Source organism: Ciconia boyciana, chromosome 12 (genome assembly GCF_034638445.1).
Source record: "Ciconia boyciana chromosome 12, ASM3463844v1, whole genome shotgun sequence".
Lineage (NCBI taxonomy): Eukaryota > Metazoa > Chordata > Aves > Ciconiiformes > Ciconiidae > Ciconia > Ciconia boyciana.
In genome coordinates this window covers 16,891,926-16,915,198 of record NC_132945.1, presented here as the reverse complement: position 1 = coordinate 16,915,198, position 23,273 = coordinate 16,891,926, and the positions used below count along the sequence as shown (strand labels likewise).

At 43.7% G+C, this 23,273-nt stretch overlaps 1 protein-coding gene and 1 long non-coding RNA gene across 5 annotated transcripts; one reads left to right on the top strand and one right to left on the bottom strand.

Annotated features, from left to right (window-relative positions):
* Window positions 1-908: 908 nt before the first annotated feature.
* Window positions 909-10,572, bottom strand: ESX1 (ESX homeobox 1). Of its 2 annotated transcripts, XM_072877241.1 has the most exons (5): window positions 10,232-10,567; window positions 9,959-10,157; window positions 9,806-9,851; window positions 3,652-3,938; window positions 909-2,328 (listed from the first exon to the last, which is right to left on the bottom strand). In XM_072877241.1, the coding sequence occupies exons 1-5, from the start codon at window positions 10,329-10,331 to the stop codon at window positions 2,103-2,105; spliced, it is 858 nt and encodes a 285-aa protein (XP_072733342.1). In that variant the 5' UTR covers window positions 10,332-10,567; the 3' UTR covers window positions 909-2,102. The 2 variants fall into 2 exon arrangements, with proteins under 2 accessions (XP_072733342.1, XP_072733343.1); XM_072877242.1 differs by lacking the exon at window positions 3,652-3,938 and having other exon boundaries at window positions 10,232-10,572.
* LOC140658606 (uncharacterized) lies at window positions 8,080-15,010 on the top strand. Of its 3 annotated transcripts, XR_012044793.1 has the most exons (6): window positions 8,080-8,149; window positions 8,272-8,382; window positions 9,415-9,517; window positions 11,774-11,827; window positions 11,917-12,075; window positions 13,471-15,010. It is a non-coding gene; the product is annotated as an uncharacterized lncRNA (long non-coding RNA). The 3 variants fall into 3 exon arrangements; XR_012044792.1 differs by lacking the exons at window positions 8,080-8,149; window positions 8,272-8,382; window positions 9,415-9,517 and adding an exon at window positions 10,444-10,877 and having other exon boundaries at window positions 11,423-11,827; XR_012044791.1 differs by lacking the exons at window positions 8,080-8,149; window positions 8,272-8,382; window positions 9,415-9,517 and having other exon boundaries at window positions 10,444-11,827.
* The last annotated feature ends 8,263 nt before the right edge of the window (window positions 15,011-23,273 follow it).

Here is a 23,273-nt window from a genome sequence, read left to right as displayed (position 1 = left end):
TAAATGAAACAGTGACATGGTCTCCTTTCCTGCAGAACCTCCTTGCATTGCAAGAGAGAGACACTGATGGCAAGGAAAGATGCCACAGAAGCTCGTACAGAATAGAACCTAAGTTGTGTAATGACAGTTTTCAAGCCATTAACACTTGAACGGTTAATTCGGAACAAACTCAGTGCTTGAGCAGATACAGTGTTGTGCTGCCTGTTGGCAGTCCGGGCCATGAGAGTGGATTGGTGTAAGCAAATAGCCATTGTGGAAGTCACACACTCAAATTTTGTGTGAGGTCCTGGTTACATCACCTCCCCAGTCTCCTGCTGCTTGACCCACAGTGCAGGCCTAGCGTAACTTGGGTAGAAAGCTTGCTTTTCCTAACAGTAAAATACCACCACCTTCTCCTACCCATGCTAACAATGATGTCTATGAACCCAGAAATACTTCCAGTCTTGTGGTAGGTTATGACTCAAGAGCAAAGCTATTAGTATTTCAGAGGAAATGGAAAAGTGGTCTGTCTGATCCAGCAAACTGCCTTCTCTGTCACGTACCGACGTACAAGCTCAGAGGAATCTACAGAAGCAGCAGTTAGGTAGCTGGAGCTCTGCACTCAAAACACTACCCTTGAAAACATCTGCGTGGTCTTAAGAGTAGTCCCAGAGCTGCCTTGAGAAAGAAGTTCTAAAATATACAAAATCTTTTCAGTGTAAATGTAAGTGCGTGCTTGAGAACAGTCTTGAGGAACCAGGCAGCATCAATGGAGAGTTCCATGTTGTCCCATCAACCCACAGAAACAGAGCTTGCTTGGACCGCCGCTACAGATGTGGGAAAGGTGATCTTCATGTGTAGTCAGCTGTTGGCCTGTCTTTTGTAATTGCTAAGCAACAATTAGCACTTGTATAACTCCACCATTTGCACAGTGTCACGTTTGTTTAATCAGTCCTCACAACAGCCCTGTGAGGTAGGCAAGTAAGCTGCAAAAGGAGGGTACTACTTACCCTCACTTTACACTAAAGCATCAGACCCATAGGTGAGAGAGTTGTTCTTGGTCCCATTTCCTGGATGGGGAAATTCAGCAAAAACTTTCAAATGACCTGTCTGAGGCCAGAAAGGGAGTCCAGGATTTTGATGAACTGTAGACTCCTGCTCAGTTAAGGCCTCTGTTTTCACTCATTCCAACATCAGTCCAAGGAATAATTTAACGCTTCACATTTAGTTTTCACTTAAATTCTGAATCTACTCAAGGCATTAAATGTCTGGAAATATACAAGTAATCTGTTAACTTACTGGTCCGGTAAGATGTGCCAGTAATCATGCTAAAAGTATTCAGCAACCTCATATTTACAGCTATAAGCTACGTATTGATATTTATATACATACATAGAGAACTACACCCAATTTACTGCACATTGATAACCTACTTTCACAGGATACAGTTTTCATATACAAAGGTTAAACTTTTTTAATTATTAAAACATTGCCACCCTGAACATAAAGCAAACATTTATTTTTTTAGTTTGAAACAAGGTACTCCTTATACAAACCTAGTTGTGAATCAAATGCCTATACTGAAAATACTCCCCATCTCGTTCCTGCTAAGTCTGTCTAAAATGTGAGATTTCACTGGCACTTGCACTTCAACATGAAGCATGGTCTCAAAGTTAGTAACTGTGTACCGATTCTTACGTCTCAAGTACTGCATGTAAGAGTTCCTCCTGAGAAGTGAGTTAAGAATTGCTTAGAAAACTGAAGTTATTCCTACAAAGAATTTTGAACCTTTGGACTAGCATCTGGTGACTTTGGGGATTTCAAAGCTCCAGATTCGTGTTAGGCTGAATTACAAAGATAAGAGAGTTCCTGCTTCTATTTTTATAGTGTCAGAAACGATACAAGCCAATTTAGTAGCTGATTTCATGTCGTAATGAAGGAAACCAATTTTTAGCAGGGTTATTTCCTTTCAGCCCGTTACTGAAGATGGAGGAACTACAGCTCTGTATGTGTGTGTGTGTGTGTGTTTTCTTTCTTTTTTTAAATGTGTCTCTCTAACGGGAGCTACTTATTGGAGAAGGCATTCACTTTCCCCTCCGTGGCTGTAGTCTGTGGGAGAGCTCCTAACAAAGTTCTTTGTTAGTGTTTGTAAGACTGGAGATGAGGTTTAATTGAGGGATTTGAGCTGAATGTTCTTTCGCTTTGAGTCTTAGTGCTGCAATGCTTGATGTTTTCCTTTCAACTGCTGCTGGATCAGCGAAGGCAGTAAGAGCAGGGTCTGACGGGGGTCCAGGAGTTTTCATTAGTACTGAAGCTGTTGTCATGAGAGGATTTAAAGCACTGAGAAACCTGTATTTGAAAGAAGTCAATATTATCCAAATTAAGAGTTGTTTTGGAGAACAAATACTTACTGAGTTGCAACTTCCCCCACCCAAAGCATTAGAAAAAAAACGTGACAAAATTTCCAATTTCTTCCAAATGCACATTTTGTTTTCCGGAATGTATTTTAGCTTTATTTTGCAATATAGTGTCTTGCCCTTAAAAAAAACCAAACAAAAAACCCCGCCCCAAACAAAAACCCAAACACTTTTAACTAAAATAAATAAGAGAGACGATCAGACATGGCATGTGGATACCTAGAACAGCAACCACTTGCTTAACTCCTACTGCTAAATCCTTTCTAAACAAACCTTGGATGCTGTAGATCAGCCTGTTCTGTGAAAGCAATAAACCACCTCACGAAAAGACCAATTTATGTGGCTGTTCATGCAGCCAATTTGTTCAGACAAGTTATTCCATGTGAAAAGCAGCATTTGTCTGTCTGTTAACGTGGAACTACGATACAGGCTGTAATTTCAGCAAGAGGAGAGCGCTATCTTTTTTTTTTTGTTATATATCTACACACCTATTATATGTACACACACACACACACACACTACACATGTGCTTTTTTCCTATTTTATGGGGTGCACTAGAGCAGCAGCAGCATTTTGCTGATAAATTTCAGGTCACTGGGCAAGAAAGCCCAGACAGCAGGTTCAGCTGAAATGAATTGCTGGAGTTCTAGGTGTCTGACTACAGAGAAAGAAAAGTAGGCTAGCTGTGGGCTTGCTCTATGCGTTGAGAGCACATCACCTGCCAAGGGAAAAGGACTGGCTTTTAGTAGGATATGTAAGAATCAGGAGGATCTCTCTCTTTCTCTCAATCTCTCTCTCTAGAGCTGTGTCACTCTTGCATATGTAGCCAGGCTCCTGGTCTCCTGAGAAGAAATGTTTAAAACCTTTTTTTCTGTCAAATCACCTACAAGCCATGTCTGTCTGCAGCCGCATCTTTATGGTGTATAATCTGTGTCAGTCTGTGAGATAAGGATGGAGCTGGAGCAACCTAGATTACAGCAGTCTGTGTGAACGCTAGAGTTCAACGAGACCAAAATTTCAGTAAGTGTGCACGCTTGTTCTTTAAACAGCAATTACATGTTAAGTTTTTACTAACATGACTTAAAGCTGAATCTTGCTATTCCTAATCAAGTGATCCTACACAGGAACTAACCCCATTTTAGTAAGTTTATTTATCTATGGGAGCAAGTTTATTGAGAACATGTGAGCATCAAACTAATAAAAATAGAGCATTTTTTAACAGTTTTGAGATTTAGAAAAAAATTTAATTCTATACCTTCCAAAATGTGGATTTAAAATAGGATTTCTGAAGAGAGAAGTCCAGGTAAGGCTGCTGAGGCCAAATGGCCCTAAGGTTGAAGGACTAAAGGCTGGAGACATGGATGGCACAGCCAATGTTGAAAGAGGCATTGACCTCCACGTGTGATCTAGGAGGGGAGAATGACTCAGTGGAACATCCAAAAATAGACCAAGTGGGTGCGTTAAGGAGATTCCTGGAACAGTCCCCAGAATTTCATTTTTTTCACGTTTCCTCCACTTTGCCCTTCTGTTTTGGAACCAGACCTTCAATAAGAAATTATAAAGGCATTAGCTGAACTTACTCTGCAGTTTGTCTTACCAGCTACTACTGCATGCAGTGATACAGGCGGCAAAATTATTTACTGTTAAACCAAAACCCACTTCTTTAATATTAAAGATCCATTCACAAATGCCTTAGTGGGTTTATTAAGAAATAAATCAGTTATAAATATTGTAAATTTGACTACTCTCTAGCTCTGACTGAATAGTCCCATATGTTTTAAAGCCATTGTAATATATAAACCTATCACCTGAGAACTCATGATCAGTTGTTAAAAATTATCATTCTTCCTTTCATAAGCTCTTTATTGAAAATTAAATTTCAGCAAAGCCATTCAAGAGGTGCCTATTTCTGTACAGATACCTCAGGAAGCAACTTAATCATGACTGTAAGAGTAACTAGGCCAAATATATGGTGTGTGTTTTTTATCTTGATAGCTGGACCATACATTTTTATACAGAGGATTCAGAAGTAAAATTAGAAGCTTTCATTATCTACTATGAATGCAAACAGTATATAGTTACATGAAAGTGATTAACTGAGTTGCAGTGAAAGCCAATAATAAACTAGAAAATCTAGTAAGCAGTATTAGAACAGGGTATCAAGCTGTTCCTAAAGGGGCTTTAGCTAGTATTAGTTTTGTTTGAGTATATTGCCTCTTCAAGCCTGACTAGTCATTATTTTAGCCCATTAAACATCTTTTAAAGACTTTAGTCAATTGAATTTACAGATCAGAAAACTGACTCTTCACACTGTTACTATTTAGCATTCACTGAGCAGAACCTTTCAGACCCAGGATGGTAGCAGAGAGTAGAGTGAAAAGCATCAGCTCTAAAACAAGGGAGAGAGGACCTAAAACAAGGATATTTAAAAGTGGATGCTGTCGAGGTTGAACACTCAACATCCCAATGCACTCAGCTGCTCAGGTCTTCTAGCCCCCTCTGCAGTGGAGGCCATTGAAGATGGATTCTGAACTGGATCTGGATTTGGAAGAAAGGCATTAGCTGTGGCCCATAATCTCATTCAGCAGTCTTGTATATAACTACTGTTGAAATTCAGTGAGCTGCTTGCAAGCACGTTCTATGTATAATACTTGAATGCTCTAATCAGGATTCAATAGTTAGTAGAAAGTGGTAACACAAGGAACAAGAGTCGCTGGAAAGACCAACTTCTGTCCTGTATGGAATTATCACTTTCTGAAATTTACTTCTGATTTGGGACAAAGGTAAACTTCAAATATGAAGGTCTTTTACCATGCAATGTAGATAACTTCTTAATAGGAATCTAGCAAAGCTACTAAAACAACCTAAAATAATAAAATTAAATTGCAAAAATTCAAGTCTCAAAAAAATTACAACAGATGATAAAAATAGTTATTCCTTTGGTATTAGTATTTCTGAAATAGTAAAATTCTATAGAAATTTGTATTATGACAAAATCTTTGGATGCAGAAGTTTTACAGATGCATTTTTTTTATTAGTTGCTTTTTGTATCTGTAATTATATTTCAGTCAAAAAGTGTTTTCAAAGGGTTTTACATTTCTATTGTGTAACATCTAAAAATCAGGTTTTGGGGGTTCCCAGCTTCACTGCTTGCTTTAATCTCAGACATGCCAAATAACCATTTCCAGTGATGTGACTTACCTTCAGGTGCTTAAAGAATATTAAGTGTGTTTGGAAGGAAAGCTCTCCTCCACACACCAGGGTGCTGATAGCCGAACCAGGAGGCTGTAGCATGCCACAGCCTTGCTGTCCTGACTTTGATGTTGTTCCTATATATGTCAGTAACAATTTACTCTTTCAAAGCACTTGCTATGGGGTTCTTGGGCGCGAGCTGCAGAATTACTACTCTACTCTAGGGAAGTTGCTGTCCTCCTGTAGGAGGGATTCATACCCCTCAGGTTATGTACGTAACACAGAACGGTCTCACTGTACAGGCAGTTGGCAGAGGGAGGTGCCCTTAGAAGGAAAGTCAGAACATCAAAGTTTTGAAGTTGGTACTTAAAATTCTTGAGTGCTCTGACTCATTCTTTGGCCATTTCTCCAGCAACCACAGGCTTTAAATGATCAGATGTCTTACAAAGGAATATCTGAACCAGTGAAACACCAGACGGCTATGCCTGCATGGCAGTGAGGACTAGACACTTGGTCTGTATTAGTCCAACACAGGGGTCCAGTAAGAAAAATGAACTCAATTACTGGGATCAGATGACTTTAAATCACTGTTAACCAGTAATCCCAAATATTTGTAAGTGGAGCTTAGCTAACATCTCACAGGAGAAGACCACCAACTCAAAGGTGTTAGTTTTTTCTGTGAAAATAAAATCCAATTAAAAGGCAGTGAACTGTCTTACACTGCAGATATGCAGATAAAGCCTTTCCTAAAAAGGATAAAACAAATGCTGCAAAGGATTAATTTCCTTACTAAATCTTGGCATTGTTCTTCAACCCGTTCTTCATAAAGAAGCCTAACACGAAATGAGATGTCTGCTTTTCTGCTTTCTCTGTCCTAAAGCAAATCCATTTGATCACTCAGACATGCACTTTGACTGCAGAATAACTTTTTTAACGTTCCAGGCGATTTTAGGTTTACAACCAAACTTACTTAGTCATCTCTCAGATTTTGTATTTATCAAACTGGATAATAATCCCCTTAAGAAAAAAGCTGGCTTTCAGTTCCTTACTGGTACAAACTCATCAATGCAAGTGATAAAAGGAGCAAAGGCATGCCTCATACCTTACACTGACATGACAAACAGCTTTCAAAATTCAGTGCGTACATTATAGTCATTAACATTCAGATTAGTCATCTTAAACCTTTTGTTAAGCAGTTTTCCTTTGCTTCCAATAAAAGGCTTAACTTGTCTTTACTCTATTTTCAGACGCATTTGAAATGCCAAACTAAACATAACAGAAACTGCTATACCAGTCTTAAGATTTTTATGGTATGACTGTAATGTCAGTGGTAAAATACTTTGGAAAAAATGCATTACTTAATACTCAAAGATGAAGTTGAAACCATCAAGTTTGAATTGTATGCTAAATATCACCCAGATTATTTTTGTGATCACTAGCACCACACAGATTTAGGTCTTTTAAAAAGAAAAAGGTGAGCGTGTAAAATTTGATAGCTTTCTTGCTGGAATTTTCTTTAAAAATGTATCCTATTTAATTGATGTAATAGCTAACAATGATAAAAAGACACATAGATGTGACTAACTGTATTGTGTTTCTACTGTAGCTGAATACAGGATCGTAATCAGAAAATATGACAAGGATGCTTAGATCAGTTATATTTGTAAGCTAATGTTTTAACACTGATGCAGTTTATGGTACTGAAATACTCAAGTAATGTTTCACTCCTCACATTAAGAAAATAAAATATTCCTTTAACTTCTTCTTATTTTCCTCCCATCCTAACAATATGAATTATGAGAAGCAGAATGGCAACAACAGATGCGAATGCTATTGAAGAGCATCCCAACATGGCTTCAGATTGCAAAGAGGTTTTGCAGACTCTCAGACTACCCCTTTCCCAAGGTAAGGAAGAATACAAAGATTCTTGCTGCCATCTCCCTTCCTCTATACAAGCAAATAATGGGGGTTGGGTGAGGGGGATCTCTTTGAAGTGATGCTGAAATGAGATTATGTTAATTGGCAAATTTTCTCTTATTTGTTCATTTTCATGTAAGACTCAAAATGCAATAGTGAGGGACAATGTGGTGGCTGGTACCCATTTCAGCTGGTTGATGGAGGGTTCTCCCCAAAGAAGCAGACCTCAGTTTGAAAACACACTGAGGTGAAGAAATGGTCTGATTGCATTCCATTAATTAGTTTCCTGGGTTTACACTTGAGTAAATAAAAAGATACCACTTTTCATGTCAGCTGGTTTAGCCAGGTACTATGGGAGAGGTATGGAAATCTTCATGTCACACAGGACATCATACAGAGCAACTATGAGCATGGGCATACGAGGCAAGTACTTGGGAATTAAGATGGCTTGTTAAGTACAGTACATCACCATCTATATAGTAGCTGTGCCTGTGCATCCTCTTCCCTCCAGGCTAAGTTGTCTCCCATCTACCACAGGACAAGAACACATATGCAGGCAGAGGCACTGCGCGCTGGAAGTTCACCCTAAGCAAACTGTGCTGTGTGCTCACGCCCAGGAGACTTGCGTTAAGATCTGACAAGGAGTAAGGAGGTGCAAGGAACAGCTCTCTGCTGTTCCTTCCATCCACTGGGCATACATCAACTCTGCTATTTTGCTTGTTAATTCCTTTTTGACTCCAAACCCAAACATTTCCATTTTTTTTAGATGAGTCATTAAGAGAAGAGTTCCTCTTTGCCATCTACCACTGCACCATTCCTTCACAGGTCAAATGGACTACAGAGCAAGTATCCCACAAAGTGAATGTGACGGTAACAGGTAAGTTAACAGCTTTTCTCCCATGTCCTTTCCACTAGTAGATGCCATGTGTAATTGCCAGATATTAGGGTATTCCAGTGACTAGAAGTTTTAGTGATTGTTGGTGGTAGGGAGAGGGGAGGGCACATCATTTCCTCCAAGTCCACAAAAGAGAGATGAAAACTACATCCAGCTATTCTCAGATGAGTCAGAACAGTCTCAGATGAGACTGTTCATACTTCTAAGGCCTTTTCTGAAGATGGTGGATATTAAAATAAAAAGCTAAAAAACTTACAGCTTTACAGACGTTAGCTAGTGCGAACCATCACAGATCCAGTGACTGAAGTAACGACAACATATATAAGCAAGGATCTGGCATGAACAGTGACAAAGCTTTGCAGGAATAAGGAGGGCTGTCACAGGGAGCAGCTGCACCAGTTCGCAGTCTTTCACAAGTATGCACATACCCAGAGCTGCGCTGGAACAGGAGTTCAGTCAATATCCGATATACGGCACAAGCCAAATCTAGTACCATTGTCATTTTGAGCTTAAAAATACTTGAAAGCCTTCACATCTTTTGAAACAACTTTTTTTCTTAAAAAAGCTAATGTTTCTGTATAAAAAGGGATTTCTAGCTTATACAAGAAATGAATCTAACGAAACTGTTTCTTAAGAGGTATGGTTAAATGAGTCCTTAGAGTCAGGAAAAGCTACTGGGGTCATTCGTAGTTTAAGAAAACTGCAGGCTACGAGATGCTTAGTGTCTGTTTCTGTATGCTCAAGCTCTACGGGTGTTCCTATTATTACATCCCAGCCAGGCCATAAAATTCTCCTGTACAGTGCCTGACTGTCATAAGAATGCCAACTTAATCTTTTATTTGTTTTAACCAGTCATTTAGAAGTGTGACTGTTTCACTGAGCTAAGTTAGAGCAAGAAAAGGGTGTAAGCTTCTCTGAAGCCTAGGTAAACAACTTGGGATGCCTCACTGAACCCCTCATTTGCTGTAAACCAACTCCTTTTTTTAATCCTGTTTTTATACTCTCAAAACTCAGGAGACAGTAGCTGCCCGTAGACCCACAAAGACGGCAGCAAGCGGGAGCGTGAAGTGCGATCTGGGAATGTTTCTACGACGCGGTTTGTTTTCCCGTCGCTGAGGTAACTTGCCCATTTCTCCGTCCGTCAGGAACTAACGGAGACGGAGGGCTCGCCGCACCCCGACCTCCTGCGGCCCCCGCCGCCACGGACTTCCCGCCCAGCGGCGCAAGGGGGGACGAAGCGCTGTTTTTAACAGCTGCTCTCAGCCCCCCGCGGGGCGGTTGCGCCACTCGGCCCCCCGGCCCCGGGGAGGCCGCGGCGGGCGGGCGGAGGGCGGGCGGCTCCCTCGGCACCGGCGGCTCCGCGGACGAGGCAGCCCCGCGGCCCGCGCCGCGCCCCGGCACTCACCTGCACGCGGGCTTCCGTCAGGTCCAGGCGCACGGCCAGCTCCTCTCTGCGGGGGCAGCACACCGTTAGCCGCCGCGCTGCCGGAGCGCCGCCCGCGGCCCCGGCCCTCCCTCCGCCCGCCCGCCCGGGAAGGCCGCCCCCGCCCGCCGCTACCTGGTGAACACGTCGGGGTAGTGGGACTTGCGGAAGGCGCGCTCCAGCTCCTCCAGCTGGAAGGTGCTGAACGTGGTGCGGTACCGCCGCTGCTTCCTCTTCAGCGGACCCGGCGCCTCGCCGCCGGCCGCCGCCGCCACCGGCTCCTCCGCGGGGGCGCGCGCCCGGCCCGGCCGCGGCGGAGCCGCGCGCTCCTCGCCTGAGGGGAGAGAAGCGGGGAGTTACCGGGGCGAGCGGGGAGCGCCCCCCGCCGCCAGCCCCGCCGCCCCTCACCGTGCCGCCCCGCGGCGGGGCCCCGGCCCAGGATGCTGTCGATGAAGGAGGAGCCGAGGAGGTGCAGAGCCGGCGGGGCGGCGGGGGTCGCGCTCTGCATAGCGGCGGGCTGGCGGCGGGCAGGGCCCCCGCGCCGCGCCGGGTTTTATTGGCGCGGGCAGCGCCCGGCTCCGCGCCCCGGCATTAGCATTTCATTAGCGCGCTGGCGTCAAGGCCGGGGGTGGGACGCGCCGGGCCCCGCTCGCCGCGCAGGGGCCGGGCCCGCGGCGGCCTCCCCGCGGGCGGGCGGGCAGAGAGCCGCCCCGTCGGGGTTGCCCCACCGCGAGGCCGCCCCACGGCCGGGCCCTACCCCCGGGCCGGAGCCGCCCGCCGCTCTCTCACCCCGCTCCCGGCCGGCGGTAACTTTTTAAAGCGTCCTTCGAGGGCGCGGGTGTGGAGCGGCTGCGCTGAAGTCGTGCCGGTGCCCGCCGGGGTGCGGGAGAGCCTCGCCCGGCCCGTCGAGAGCCGCCGCTGCGGGGTCGGGGCTGGCGTTCACCCCCTGCCCTGCTGCCGGGAAGAAGGGAGCGAGGCGTGAGAGCACTGGCCTGAGCTGAAGGAGTGCGAGGGGGAACTCGCTCGCTTACGCAGGAGGAGAAGGGTCGCTAGGGTTTGTCTGTTGCTTCTGCTGAACTTAAACTTGTTGAATTCAGCTTTTTAAGACTGACCTTGCGAAGTGCTGTGTGTGCACCGACAAGTGCAGGGAAAATGCACAAAACCATGCAAGATTGAGCCTTTTTTCCTGGAGATCTTTAATTCCACTCCTGCCAGAATTCTGTTGTTGGTGCTGTTACAGCAACAGTTCCTCAACAGGAGGTCTGGAGATGATTTCTTACACAGACTTCCAGCAGTTCTGTGATCTTGCTATGGTGTACTGCTTAGAGACTGATATAAATTAGATGACAAAATGACTTGATCCTGAGGTCTAGATTTTGGGGGATGAGAATAAAGCACCAGTTTCTAGAGAGTCTTACAGGGAGTGCAGCAGAAAAGGGCTTAAAAAAAAAAATCCAAAAACCAGTGTCTGAAAGCTAAGCTAGACAAATTTAGATTAGAAATGAGGCATAGATTTTTAAAATCTGTGTGTTTATAACTAAGCTTTGAAACAACATAGCTGTTGAAGTTCTGGGTTCTCTGTCTTGTCTTTGCATCGAGGGTGAATGGTTTACACTTCAGCTGAAGACACAAAGGCTGTCAGTGCGGAGACGCTTCCTGAATCTGTGACCTGTTTTATACCAGTTGTCTGGCTGCATAATCTTTTGGTTCCTTCTGGCATTGTAGTCCACAAACAAGTGATTTTTTTCCTTTGTCCTCCTCTCCTCGTACCTCACTGGGGCTGTGTGAGTGCTTTAGTGCTTCTGTCTTTGGTTACTGACAGACACCCTTCTTGCCGTCTCACTGCTCTGCCACAAGGCTCTTCATTGAGTCAGCCCTCAACTTTATTCCTTTTGCTACAAAAAATTGTGTTTGGCCTGAAGCAATACCTTTGTGAACCCATTCCTGCAGCACCTTCCATGAGAAGCTTTGGGAAAGGACTTACTGATGCTGACGCTTGAAAAAGTAGGTTGCCTTTATGCGAGATGACTATATTTAAGGCTAACATTTACAGAAAGTGGTTCTTTACGTAGAATTTTCTTGACCTTTCCCAGATTCTTGTCCTGTTCGGATCCTGACCCTCAGCTTCAAACCTCAGACTGCCTTTTCTCTCTTTGGCTTTGTAAGGCCCTACTTACGTTTGTAGAAGCATGCCATCAGAGGAGAACTAATGTCACAGAGGAGAACTAAGGTCACAGAGCCATATAATAGTGGTAAGTGCTGAGGGGAGCGCAGGAAGGGCGAGAGAGGTCATGTAACTGAACTCCTGCATCCCCACACATGGCTGTAGTTTTCAGCTGGGGCCATTTTAGAGGACTGGGGTTTGGAAGTCATCTTCCCTTTTCAAGATGTGTGTGGAAAACACAAGGTCCATCTGCAGCCTTTTGGAGGGGCAGGGTGCTGGGCAAGTGCACCCCTTAAACTCAGGATGGAGAGAGAAAACCTTTAGCCTTCTCCATCTGCCATGAGTTTACCTGGCATACTGAAGGAAAACAGCATACCCTGTGTTATGGACAAAGGCTTCCTGCTGCATAAATTCCCTGAGTAGCGTGGGCCTTTGGCTGAGGGAACCCAACACTTTGACACAGAAGAGCTTATGTTAAATATATGGGTTTTTTTCCATACAGATCAAACAAAATGAAATACTTAATTTCTTTGTGTTCACATACAGTCAGGTGTGTGTTTCCTATGGCTTGAAGTGACTGTAGCATAAATTTGCTTTTACTAAAAGGTAAGCAGGATGTGTGTGCTATTAGTGGAAGTATTATACATGCATTGGCTTTGCCTTTTGGGATTGGCTGTAAGGCTCTCTGGTCCACAGAGTGGCTGAAAAATCTTCTGTCTGAATCACACCCTTAGTGCTTTGGCTAGGTGCAAAAGTTTCTGAATTTGGATCCCAGGACATTTCTTCAGTTGCTGCATTTGCTTCTGAGCTCTTTATTGCTAAACCATTCTGAACCATTGGTAAAGGTAGGTGTGTTTTGCACTTAAAAATGTTAGCTTTTACAGTTAGAAATTAACATTTGGGAATTATAAAAAATTAAATTAGATAAACTTAGCATTTTTAAATGATGTGTTTTTCAGAGCATGCACAGTCACCTGCAGTAATGGAGGGATGCAATTCAGTTATAGTGGATAGTGGAAAAAATATCCTAGTGTATCATAGGGATATTGGAATGTGGTCTGGGAGTAGTACAGTGCAGAGGTCATAGGCCAATCCTGCAGAAGTCTAGGTTAAATCACTAAAGTTTACTAGCTATGCTCAGGGCTCTCTTTTAAAGAATGACATGGGGTATGTGTGTGTGGTTGCCTGTGCTATGCTCCTTGACCAAATAGGCCTCTTTTTCCTCCCCTGCCTGCTGTTCCTTAGGTACCTCTAAGAATTCTCTGGGCACTTTTTTTCTAACAAACTCCCTGATAGTTCAACATCTTAGGGCACTGCCATTGTTTTCTCTGCTTGCAATTATACTTTTAGCAGCTTTTGGCTTCACGTACCGAAGACCTTACCTTGTGTTCAAAGGCTTAGGGACTCATTTGTGGTGGAAAGAACAGTGGTTCTGTGCATACTATGGACCAAATGTCTATAATACAGTTTCTTTCAATTCCAGGAAACAGGATTTGAGCGATCTAATTTCCTCTGGCCCCAAGAAACTTTGGCAGAACCTTATCGAGGAATCTGTTGTTTGTGGAATACCCCGTGATGTGCTTCCTTCCCAGGTTATAATTGCACATGTGTCTTTGCCCAAAGAGAAGCCCCTGAGTCTTGGCAAGCAGGCCCAGGAACTCCAATGAGATCTCCCAGAACCAAAAGTGACTAAGTTTTGTTAACTTTTATATTCCCAACAAACCAAATCCAAGAACAACCCAAACAGCAGATAAAGCACCATTATCTCCTTGCTAGTTGTTCAGCAACAGCCATCTGATGCAGGCTGATTTTTGCAAAAAGTATTTTCCTGCATCGCCCTCAGCAGAGCTGTTTATTAGGAAGCCATTTTTCTTTCTATGGTTGTGTTTTACTGGTGTTTTACTGGTGTTGAAACTGAGATAAAAATAGATTTTTTAAATCAAAAAATGGCTGGATGAGAAGGTCAGTCCTATTTTGTGTTTTTGCGCATCACTCCAAGATACTTCATTCTATTAGTTGACAGTTTTCTAGCACTCTTCCTATTTTATGATTAAGTGAATAATGTTACACCTGGAAATTTTCAAGGGTAAATATATTATAATCACCATTTCTAGGATAAAGTGTAGTCTTCCTTTCATCTTGTATTGTGTTTGTGTGGCAAGGTTTTGGTAGCAGGGAGGCTACAGGGGTGGCTTTTGTGAGAAGGTGCCAGAAGCTTCCCCTATATCCGATAGAGCTAATGCCAGCCAGCTCCAGGATGGACCAGCCGCTGGCCAAGGCCGAGCCCATCAGTGATAGTGGTAGTGCCTCTGTGATAACATATTTAAGAAGGGGAAAAAACTGCTGTGCAACATCATCCGGGAGAGAGGAGTGAGAATATGTGAGAGGAACAGCTCTGCAGACACCAAGGTCAGTGAAGAAGGAGGGGGAGGAGGTGCTCCAGGCGCCGGAGCAGAGATTCCCCTGCAGCCCGTGGTGAAGACCATGGTGAGGCAGGCTGTCCCCTGCAGCCCATGGAGGTCCATGGTGGAGCAGATATCCACCCGCAGCCCCTGGAGGACCCCACACCAGAGCAGGTGGATGCCCAAAGGAGGCTGTGACCCCGTGGGAAGCCCATGCTGGAGCAGGCTCCTGGCAGGACCTGTGGCCCCACGGAGAGAAGAGCCCATGCTGGAGCAGGTTTGCTGGCAGGACTTGTGACCCCACGGGGGACCCACGCTGGAGCAGTCTGTTCCTGAAGGACTGCACCCGTGGAAGGGACCCACGCTGGAGCAGTTTGTGAAGAACTGCAGCCCATGGGAAGGACTCATGTTGGAGAAGTTCATGGAAGGCTGTCTCCCATGGGAGGGTCTCCACGCTGGAGGAGGGGAAGAGCGTGAGGAGTCCTCCTCCTGAGGAGGGAGGAGAGGCAGAGACAATCTATGATGAACTGACCACAACCCCCATTTCCTGTCCCCCTGCGCTGCTGAGGGGGAGGAGGTGGAGAACTTGAGAGTGAAGTTGAGCCCAGGAAGAAGGGACGGGTGGGGGCAGGGTGTTTTAAGATTTAGTTTTATTTCTCATTACCCTGCTCTGATTTGATTGGTAATAAATTAACCTAATTTTCCCCAAGCTGAGTCTGTTTTGCCTGTGATGGTGATTGGCGAGTGATCTCCCTGTCCCTGTCTCGACCCATGAGCGTTTTGTTATATTTTCTCTCCCCTGTCCAGCTGAGGAGGGGAGTGATAGAGCGGCTTGGTGGGCACCTGGTGTCTAGCCAGGGTCATCCCACCACAGTCCTTTTTTGGTGCCCAACGTGGTGCCCAGACAATGGGACTCATTTCCAAAACACCCTCATAAACTCCTGGGCAAAGAAACATGGCATTGAGTGGGTGTATCACATCCCCTATCGCCCACAAGCCTCTGAAAAGATTGAGAGATATAATGGACTGTTAAAGACTGTGTTGAGAGCGTTGGGCAATGGGGCATGGAAGTACTGGGATATAAATTTAGCAGAAACCACTTGGCTAGTTAACACCAGAGGATCTGCTAACCATCCTGGTCCTGCCCAAACAAACCCCCTACATACTGTGGAAGGAGATAATGTCCCTGTAGTGCACATAGGGAAGTGGCTGGGGAAGGTGGTGTGGATTGCTCCTCCCATGGGAAAAGGCAAACCCATTCGTAGGACTGTTTTTGCTCAAGGACCTGGGTGCACTTGGTGGGTAATGCAGAAGGATGGGGAGACCCGGTGCGTGCCTCAAGGAGATTTAACCTTGGGAGAAAAATAATCTGTGATGTGAGTTGTATGTTGTAGGAGGTGATGTAGCAGGAACAACCTGAACCGACGAAGAGTGAGTTTTGCAAGGAACTGGATGAGTGCAACTATGACCCAAACCAAGCCGGTTGTTGGTGCCCAACAATCGAACATGCTGCTTCTCCTGTCCTGAGCACTCATCTTGACAGATGGGGCCCAAGTCATAGCCTGTTCTTATGAACATTTGGAGGAGTGGAGGAAACCCATGGAATGGGAGAATAATATCTTTTAAAGGACAGGGGATAGTAGTTAATGAGAATGTATAAATCTGTATGTCGGGTATAAAGATGGCTTAAGTATGTAGTATAAGTTGTAAGTGTTGGTGAGAAGGGATTTCAATAATGAGAATTAAATACAATGGGATGGTTAGAAGATATATATATGTATTAAATTATGTGGGACCTGAGCATGATGCAAATGGTATGGAATAAAGGGTGGAGATGGTATTGAGTCTGGCTGGGATGGAGTTTATTTTCCCCCTAGCAGCCCTCATAGTGCTGTGCTCTGTATTGGTAGCTAGAAAGGTGTTGATAACACAACAGTGTTTTGGCTACTGCTGAGCAGTGCTCTACAGCATCAAGGCTGTCTTTCCAACATTCCCCCCCTCACCCCCAAAGGCCAGTAGGCTGGGGGTGGGCAAGATCTTGGGAGGGGACATAGCCAGGACAGCTGACCCAAACTGACCAAAGGTATGACATCTTCTCAGCAATAGAAGCTAAGAGAAAGGAGGGGGAGGGGAGGCATTTGTTATTATGGCATTTGTCTTCCGGAGCGACTGCTATATGTACTGAAGCCCTACTTCCCGGGAAATGCCTGAACATCACCTGCTGATGGGAAGTAGAGAATAAGTCTTTTGTTTGCCTTTGCTTATGCACGGCCTTTGCTTTTGCTTTATTAAACTGCCTTGATCTTGACCCATGAGGTTTTTTCCATCTTACTTTCTCCCCCTCCTTCCTGCTGAAGAGGGCAGTGGTAGAGTGGCTTGGTGGGCACCTGGCATCCAGCCAAGTCAACCCACCACACATCTATATTTTTTGTATGTCCTCAGGCACATCACATTTACACTGGACTTTTGACTTGCTATTTTGGAGTTGTATTGTGTCTTGTCATGAGCTGGACAACCTGTGTCATAGTTGCTGCCTAATGCCATTGAAAAATGCCCTAAAAGAGTATGATCTAAATGACATTTTCATCATTTCATGTTTAACCAACCTTGTTGCTACTGCTTTCTTGATTTTCTTTGGTTCCCATATAACGTAAAATGTGACAGATGAATCTTAAAGCTCACCTTGTCCACAAAGTGTTTGAAAGATGAAAGGAAGCATATGTGTATGTTTGTGGATGACAGCAGAGTTGCAACTGCATGAGGGGGACTGGTATTTGCTGTGCTTGAAATGTTTCTTGGTTTGTTGTAAGGGCACATTGATTTTGTGCATCAGCATTCTTTATAGTGCTTTAAATACATAAATACATTTTAATGAAGTTTAATATTTAGTCTTAGAAAACAAAGCCTGTCTATATTTACATTGAAAAAAAGTTCTGAGATAAAATATGTGACGAGGTTAACAGGAAAAACTTCTTGAAGAAAGTCCAAGGAGTTAGTTTGACAGCTCAGCATGGATCTTTATTGGCTTGAAGAAAGAAGATGACTGCTTACTATAGACTTAAGGGCAGCACTTGGATAAAGCAGAAGTGATTCTGGTGAGAGCTCTGAGTCAACCTTTGTTGATGAACCAGATCCTGAAAGATGCTGAACATCTTTAATGCCAATGTACGTCTCCAGATAGTTTCATATTCTTATTAATACAATTGATATCCCACTGTATTTCTGTTTTACACAGCTGCCTGAAGATCTAGGTGAACTTGAAGATCAGCACCTCTCTTTTGATGGGTTTAGATCTAGGTTATGTGTGGCAATCCTGTAAATACTGGGAACTGCAAGACTGAATGTAGTGGGACAGAGCCTTAGCTGGCATAGCTACATTCTCTCAAACCAATTGATAATTATTCCACCAGCTGCACTGGAGTGCAGTAACTCTTTTGTAATGGAATCACAGTATGCTGGTTTCCCATTTCAGTTAATAACTTCTGAAAATAATGTAAGTGCTTTTTGCTGATTAGGCATACCTGACTGCCTGGAAAAAAAAATGTGTGCACAGTACACGGCAAATCAGCTTCCCTTTCTGTGCTGCATATTCAAGAGCACAATAAAATATTAGTTGGAAAACAAATAAGATAAGAATTGGGGTGTTGCTGGCTAACTCTGGAGAAGCCATCGTGTTGAGATGGCAGACGCCGCTGTCATTGTGCTCATTCTGACCAACCAGTCTGGAGCAGATGCCCTTCTGTTGTGTCCCCATCCAAATCTGTTTGCATTCTTAATTTCAGATCTGTTCTTTTCTCCCTCTGCAGGCCTTTTATTTTATGCAGGCAAATAAAGTGAGAGCCTCAGTCTTCCCTTTGTGCATTTGGTTCTTGAAGGAGATTGTTCATGAAGGGCAGGCATGTAAGAGGTTGTAAGAGGTTCTTGTTGAAATTACATGATAAAGTATTGTGAGAGAGACCTTGAACAACCTAAACATACTGCACTAAGTGTTCTTTCAGCAGCTGCTCTAATGCACTATTTCTCAAACCCTCTAGGTGAAAAGTGAAGAGCTCTTTGCTGCATGGGTACCTCTGGCAGTGCTGTTATGATATTGTAATATTTACTGGGTCTGCTAAAGCCACCCCTTTGGGGGTCACAATTATATGAGGCTGTTGTCTCTTCCGGAAGGTGAAGAATGTATGTTTTAACTTCTAAAAGTTTCTAGACTTTGCATTTATGGAGAAAACCTTAACAACCTGGTAGAGCCTCGGGGCCCACAAGTCCAAGGATAAATAAAAACAACTCAATACTAATTTATTTTTTCTTGGCAGTCTTAGGACAAAGTGCCAGATAATAGATTAACAAGCCAGTTAATGTCCCTGTTTAAGGGTTCCTTTTTGACTCTTTCTGAGGGGTGTAAGTCCTCTATCATGGTTGTACATTCCTAGAGTGAAAATTGCTTTCTTTTTTCCACATTACCTTGTATAGGGGCTAACTGGACAGAATGTTGGACTAGACTTGGAAGACCACATTCCTGGTTCCTCTGCTGGCCCGCCAGGACAAATAATCGCCATATCTTTGTGCCTCATTTATTCATACGTGAAATTGGAATAGTCATACTGTCTTTGCTAAGTATTAGACTTTGCTAATACATTGTCTCTGGGAAAGCAGAGTGTGGTTAAAATACTTCATAGTTGATGTTTACCTATTTATGATAGTAAAATGGGTTGTACCCATGAAATATACACTTAGCATTTTACCTTTTTAACCCCTAAATAGAAACTTGTGTTTGCTTCAAAATGAGCGCTGAAAAATCAGTTTCTGATTTTTTTTTTCTGTATGAGAGTTAATTATCATGACTACTTTAGAAACAACTCTTTACCAGATGTGTTCTTCAGTATTGTCTGAGGTCCTCTGGGGTTCCTTTATGCAGATCTGGAGATACCCAGTTCTTCTTGAACACTGCAGGTACTGTGACTAGTTCCAACTCACTTGAGTGTTTACAGACAGGGACTGAAGTCACTAAACTTCGAAGAGTGTGAACTGCCTAGTAATGTGCAAGGGAGGCTCTGCTACAATCTCCGTGTTATCTCTGTCTCACTCTTCCACAACTGGAGTAAGCAATTGCTGCTTCATCCTATTTCTTTATAACACTTTTTGCTGCTGCCATCATTTTACATGGGGAGCTGAGGCATGGAGAGATGGAATGATGCGGAAAGGTGGTGGGCTGTTCCGTGTATGTAAAGTGATTGCCCATGTTCAGCCTTATTGACTGAACTATCAGACTATCCCTTTAATGCACCCACTTGAATACACTAAAAATTTTATAGTAAGCATAACTGTAGAAATCCATAGTGTCTGCATCTGTTCTCCTGACAAAATTGTAAGTGAAGCAGCCTATCAATAGGTAAAAGTCTGTAGTAGTAAATTTCTTTTAGTGTGCCTGTGCGCTCAGAGCTGTTCCTTAATAGCCGAGAAGTTTACTACAAAACAGATGTAGCTGTAGTGAGGTTCCTGCACCGTTTTGTGGATTGCTTCTCTGTCTTGTTCTTGTCTTTTTAAGGATGGGAGAGCCCCGCATTTGGGAACAGGGTGATTTGGGATCTCCCTCTGCTGTGTTTATGGAGGTGTGGAGTCTAACTGGGTGTGGGGGGTTCTGGCACACCTTTCTGACCGCAGCAGATCTGCTTCTGCTTTGTAACGGTGCAAGCGTGAGGGGAATCAGGCCTGGTCTGCGTTCAACTGAAAATGTGTCATTCTGAACTGTAGCACGCTTGGTGTGCTGCTCTGCCGCTGATGGTGTTTGTGGCAGCTGCTGTCAGTATCAAAGGGAATTAACTGTGGTCCACAGCCAAGCTGACCTCTCAGGACTCCACAGGGATATTAGAAACAAAAGGGCACCTCTTTGTTGTTTTAAATCGCGAAGAGTCTGTGGCTTGGTTCCACAGATTAAAAGCATGGAAGAGATACTGGCAGTTATTAGTCACTTGGCTTCTTTATTTTATGAACCAGTTCCGAACAGCAAAGGCTGTATAAAATTACTCTGTAATTAGATTTGTGGAATTGGAACGGAGTGATTTATCAACAGGAAACAACGAGAGTGGCTAAGACCTGAGCTGAGCAAACCCCTCATCTGCATGTTGGAAACTAATTGTGGATGATGGCACAAATGCAGCCTGGCTGTGAGCAAAGAGTTGGATAGCTACAGCCAAGTAACCTTATCCAAGAGGAAGGTAAATGTGAGGCAGAGGGCTCAGTTCAGTTCTCCTTTCCTCCTCCCCCTAGAAAATCTGCATCTGGATTTAGTCCATCTTTATCCAGCAATGTGTAAGGATTTTTAACTTGCTGTGTTTCATACCAGTGGTAACAATAGTGTAGTTAGAACTGCTATAGATTGGAAGTCAATGGGCTTAAGCACCTGCTTGATTGCTCTGCTGGAATCTGATTTTAGCTGTTGCTTTTAACAGTGGTGTCATAATGTTTCAGCAGCAACCTGTAACTGCCTGGATTTAAGATTCATTTCTAATCATTATAACTATTCAGTTTCATAACAGTAGAACCTAAAAAGAGTTTTGATGACGGGGGGGGAGGTTGGTAGGGATGGGGGGAGAGAGAGAGGAGGAAGGAATGGCCAGGGAGACCCTCCTATACAAAGAGCTTCTTCCCTCGTTGTGGTCATGTATGCTGCAGAAGAAGAGGTTTAGGGGAATTTTTTTTTAGGGAGCTATTTTCTGATAGTGTTTTAATGAGAAATCACTGTACGCTGCAGTTAAAAGCAGTACATGCAGTAGTTAGAAGGGTGTCGTTTTCCTCATCTGTCCCCTGCCCCCACATGCATATCCGATATGGTTGGAAATGCTTATCAGTTTCTTGCAAACATCCTGTTCACACTGCTGTGATGAAGCTGCAGGTTTCTTTCCATCAGGATTGTCTTGATTTTACCAGCCTGTGGCATCACTCTGTGTGTCTGTTCCTCAGGTGAGCTCTGCAGCATCTGCTGGCTTTGAAGAGAGCTCTGCACAGTGTGGATGCGAGGCAACACCTTTCTCAAAGGAAAAAAACTGGCCCTTTTAATTGTCTGAGGACCTGCGTGCTGTATAAAGGCATTGTGAACTCCCAGCCTGAACTTGGTCATAGGTAATGACAACATCGAGCTGCTTATCTATACCTCTTCTTTGGAATGGAGAATTTAAGGAAGGTGAACTCTTTGCTCCCTCTTGTGGTAGATGTAGAAATCAGAAAAAAGTTTGTGGAAAAACTGCCCGTAGCACTGAGGGAAGCCGAGGGTCTACGTTTTCCTTAACATCTTGTGAGAGAATTAAATGAGAGTTTTGACATTACCTCAAATGGCATGAAAGTAAAAGGTTTTCTGAGATCAGAACACTGCCCTAAAGCAAATAGCTTTTTAAAGCAAGGCTAAATGCTGTACTGTATTGTAGCTTTCAAACAGCCAGGGAACACAGCGTGGTGAAATACAGTTACATATATGCTCTGTTGATTGATTTTTACGTATGCACGTGAAAGAACAGCTTAGGGCTATTTGCCTAATACTGGTTATAGCTTTTATGCCACCTCCTGCAGATCTTCATGCCACTTGGTGTATTTTTTCCTTTATATGTTCTTGAGTCTTCTGCAGGTTTGTAATCCATAGTAGAAAATGCATTCATTTTGTGCCCTGTTAGCTTTTGTGCCCTTAGAGTGTATGAAACATTCAGATAGAAGTTCGAAGATCCTTATCCCATAGGTGGAAATTCTGTGCATTATTACTCTAGAAATGAGGAAAGGAATAGCGATAGAGAACAAGACCCCAGATTACTGCAGGTTACTGTATGCTCTGTAAAGATGCTGTGTTTTCTTGGACTTCATAATACCATTTTTGATAATGCTTTTTTTCTGGAAATGTTTATGCACTTACAGAAGAATTGACTATATTTTTTTTTGTCTTTATAGTGGAGCAGTATGCAATGTTATCTGTGGGGCCAGGAACCTGGTTTGAAGGGGACTTCAGTAGCAGTGCATAGTAAGCTTCATGTCTTTGCAATGGGCTGCAGTGTTATTGCATGCATGCATACATATGTGAGCGTCCAGAGCCTCCAGCACCCCCAGATACTCTGCAGTAATGAACTGGGACAAAGCCTAATCTTGAAGATACGGAGAGGCAAGTGAGGAACGTCAGACAGGTGAGCGGTTATGTAGTGGTTACAGCTGATGACTTGTGTTACCCAGTTATAACAAAAGAGAGACAGGTCTAGCTCATTTATACAGAACCTAACACAATAGAATTACTGCCTTTTTGGCCCAATTATAGTTTAAGTGTTAAGCAATGATGGTATCACTGCCTAATTTTTCACCTAATTGAAAAAGTCTGCAGCCCTGTTTGGTAGGGGAAGACCCTCTTTGAATTGCCTTAATGTCAGCTGCCTCCTTTGCAGCGTTCAAATGTGTGGTCCAGGGTGTGAAAATGTGTTTCGAGCAGAACAGCTGCCTGTTGGGGAAGTGTTTTGGCCAGATGGACCTGCTTGGCAGCAGTGCACTGTTATCCTGGAGCCTTCTGAGTTCCAAACTTCCTATGGAGTGTTTTGGGAGAGGCATCTTGTTTTACCTGATGTTAGAACATGGAAGCCACCTTTTGCCACTGCCTAAACAGTAGTATCCTAGGCTAATAACACCCTGCAGGTTATATAATGACTTGCCCTCTCTGTTGGCTGTAATTATATCCATTTAATGTCTCCAGCCTCCAATATCACCAGTAGTCTTGTGGACAATACATTGGCTAGATGTATCATGATTTTGAGAAGGTGGTGAAAGATTTTAACATTAATGAAATGCTCTGATTTTGATGTGGTTCTCTTGGCAGTTCCAATCAAAATTGCTTTGCATTTCCCTTTGCTGTGGTTTAAATAAT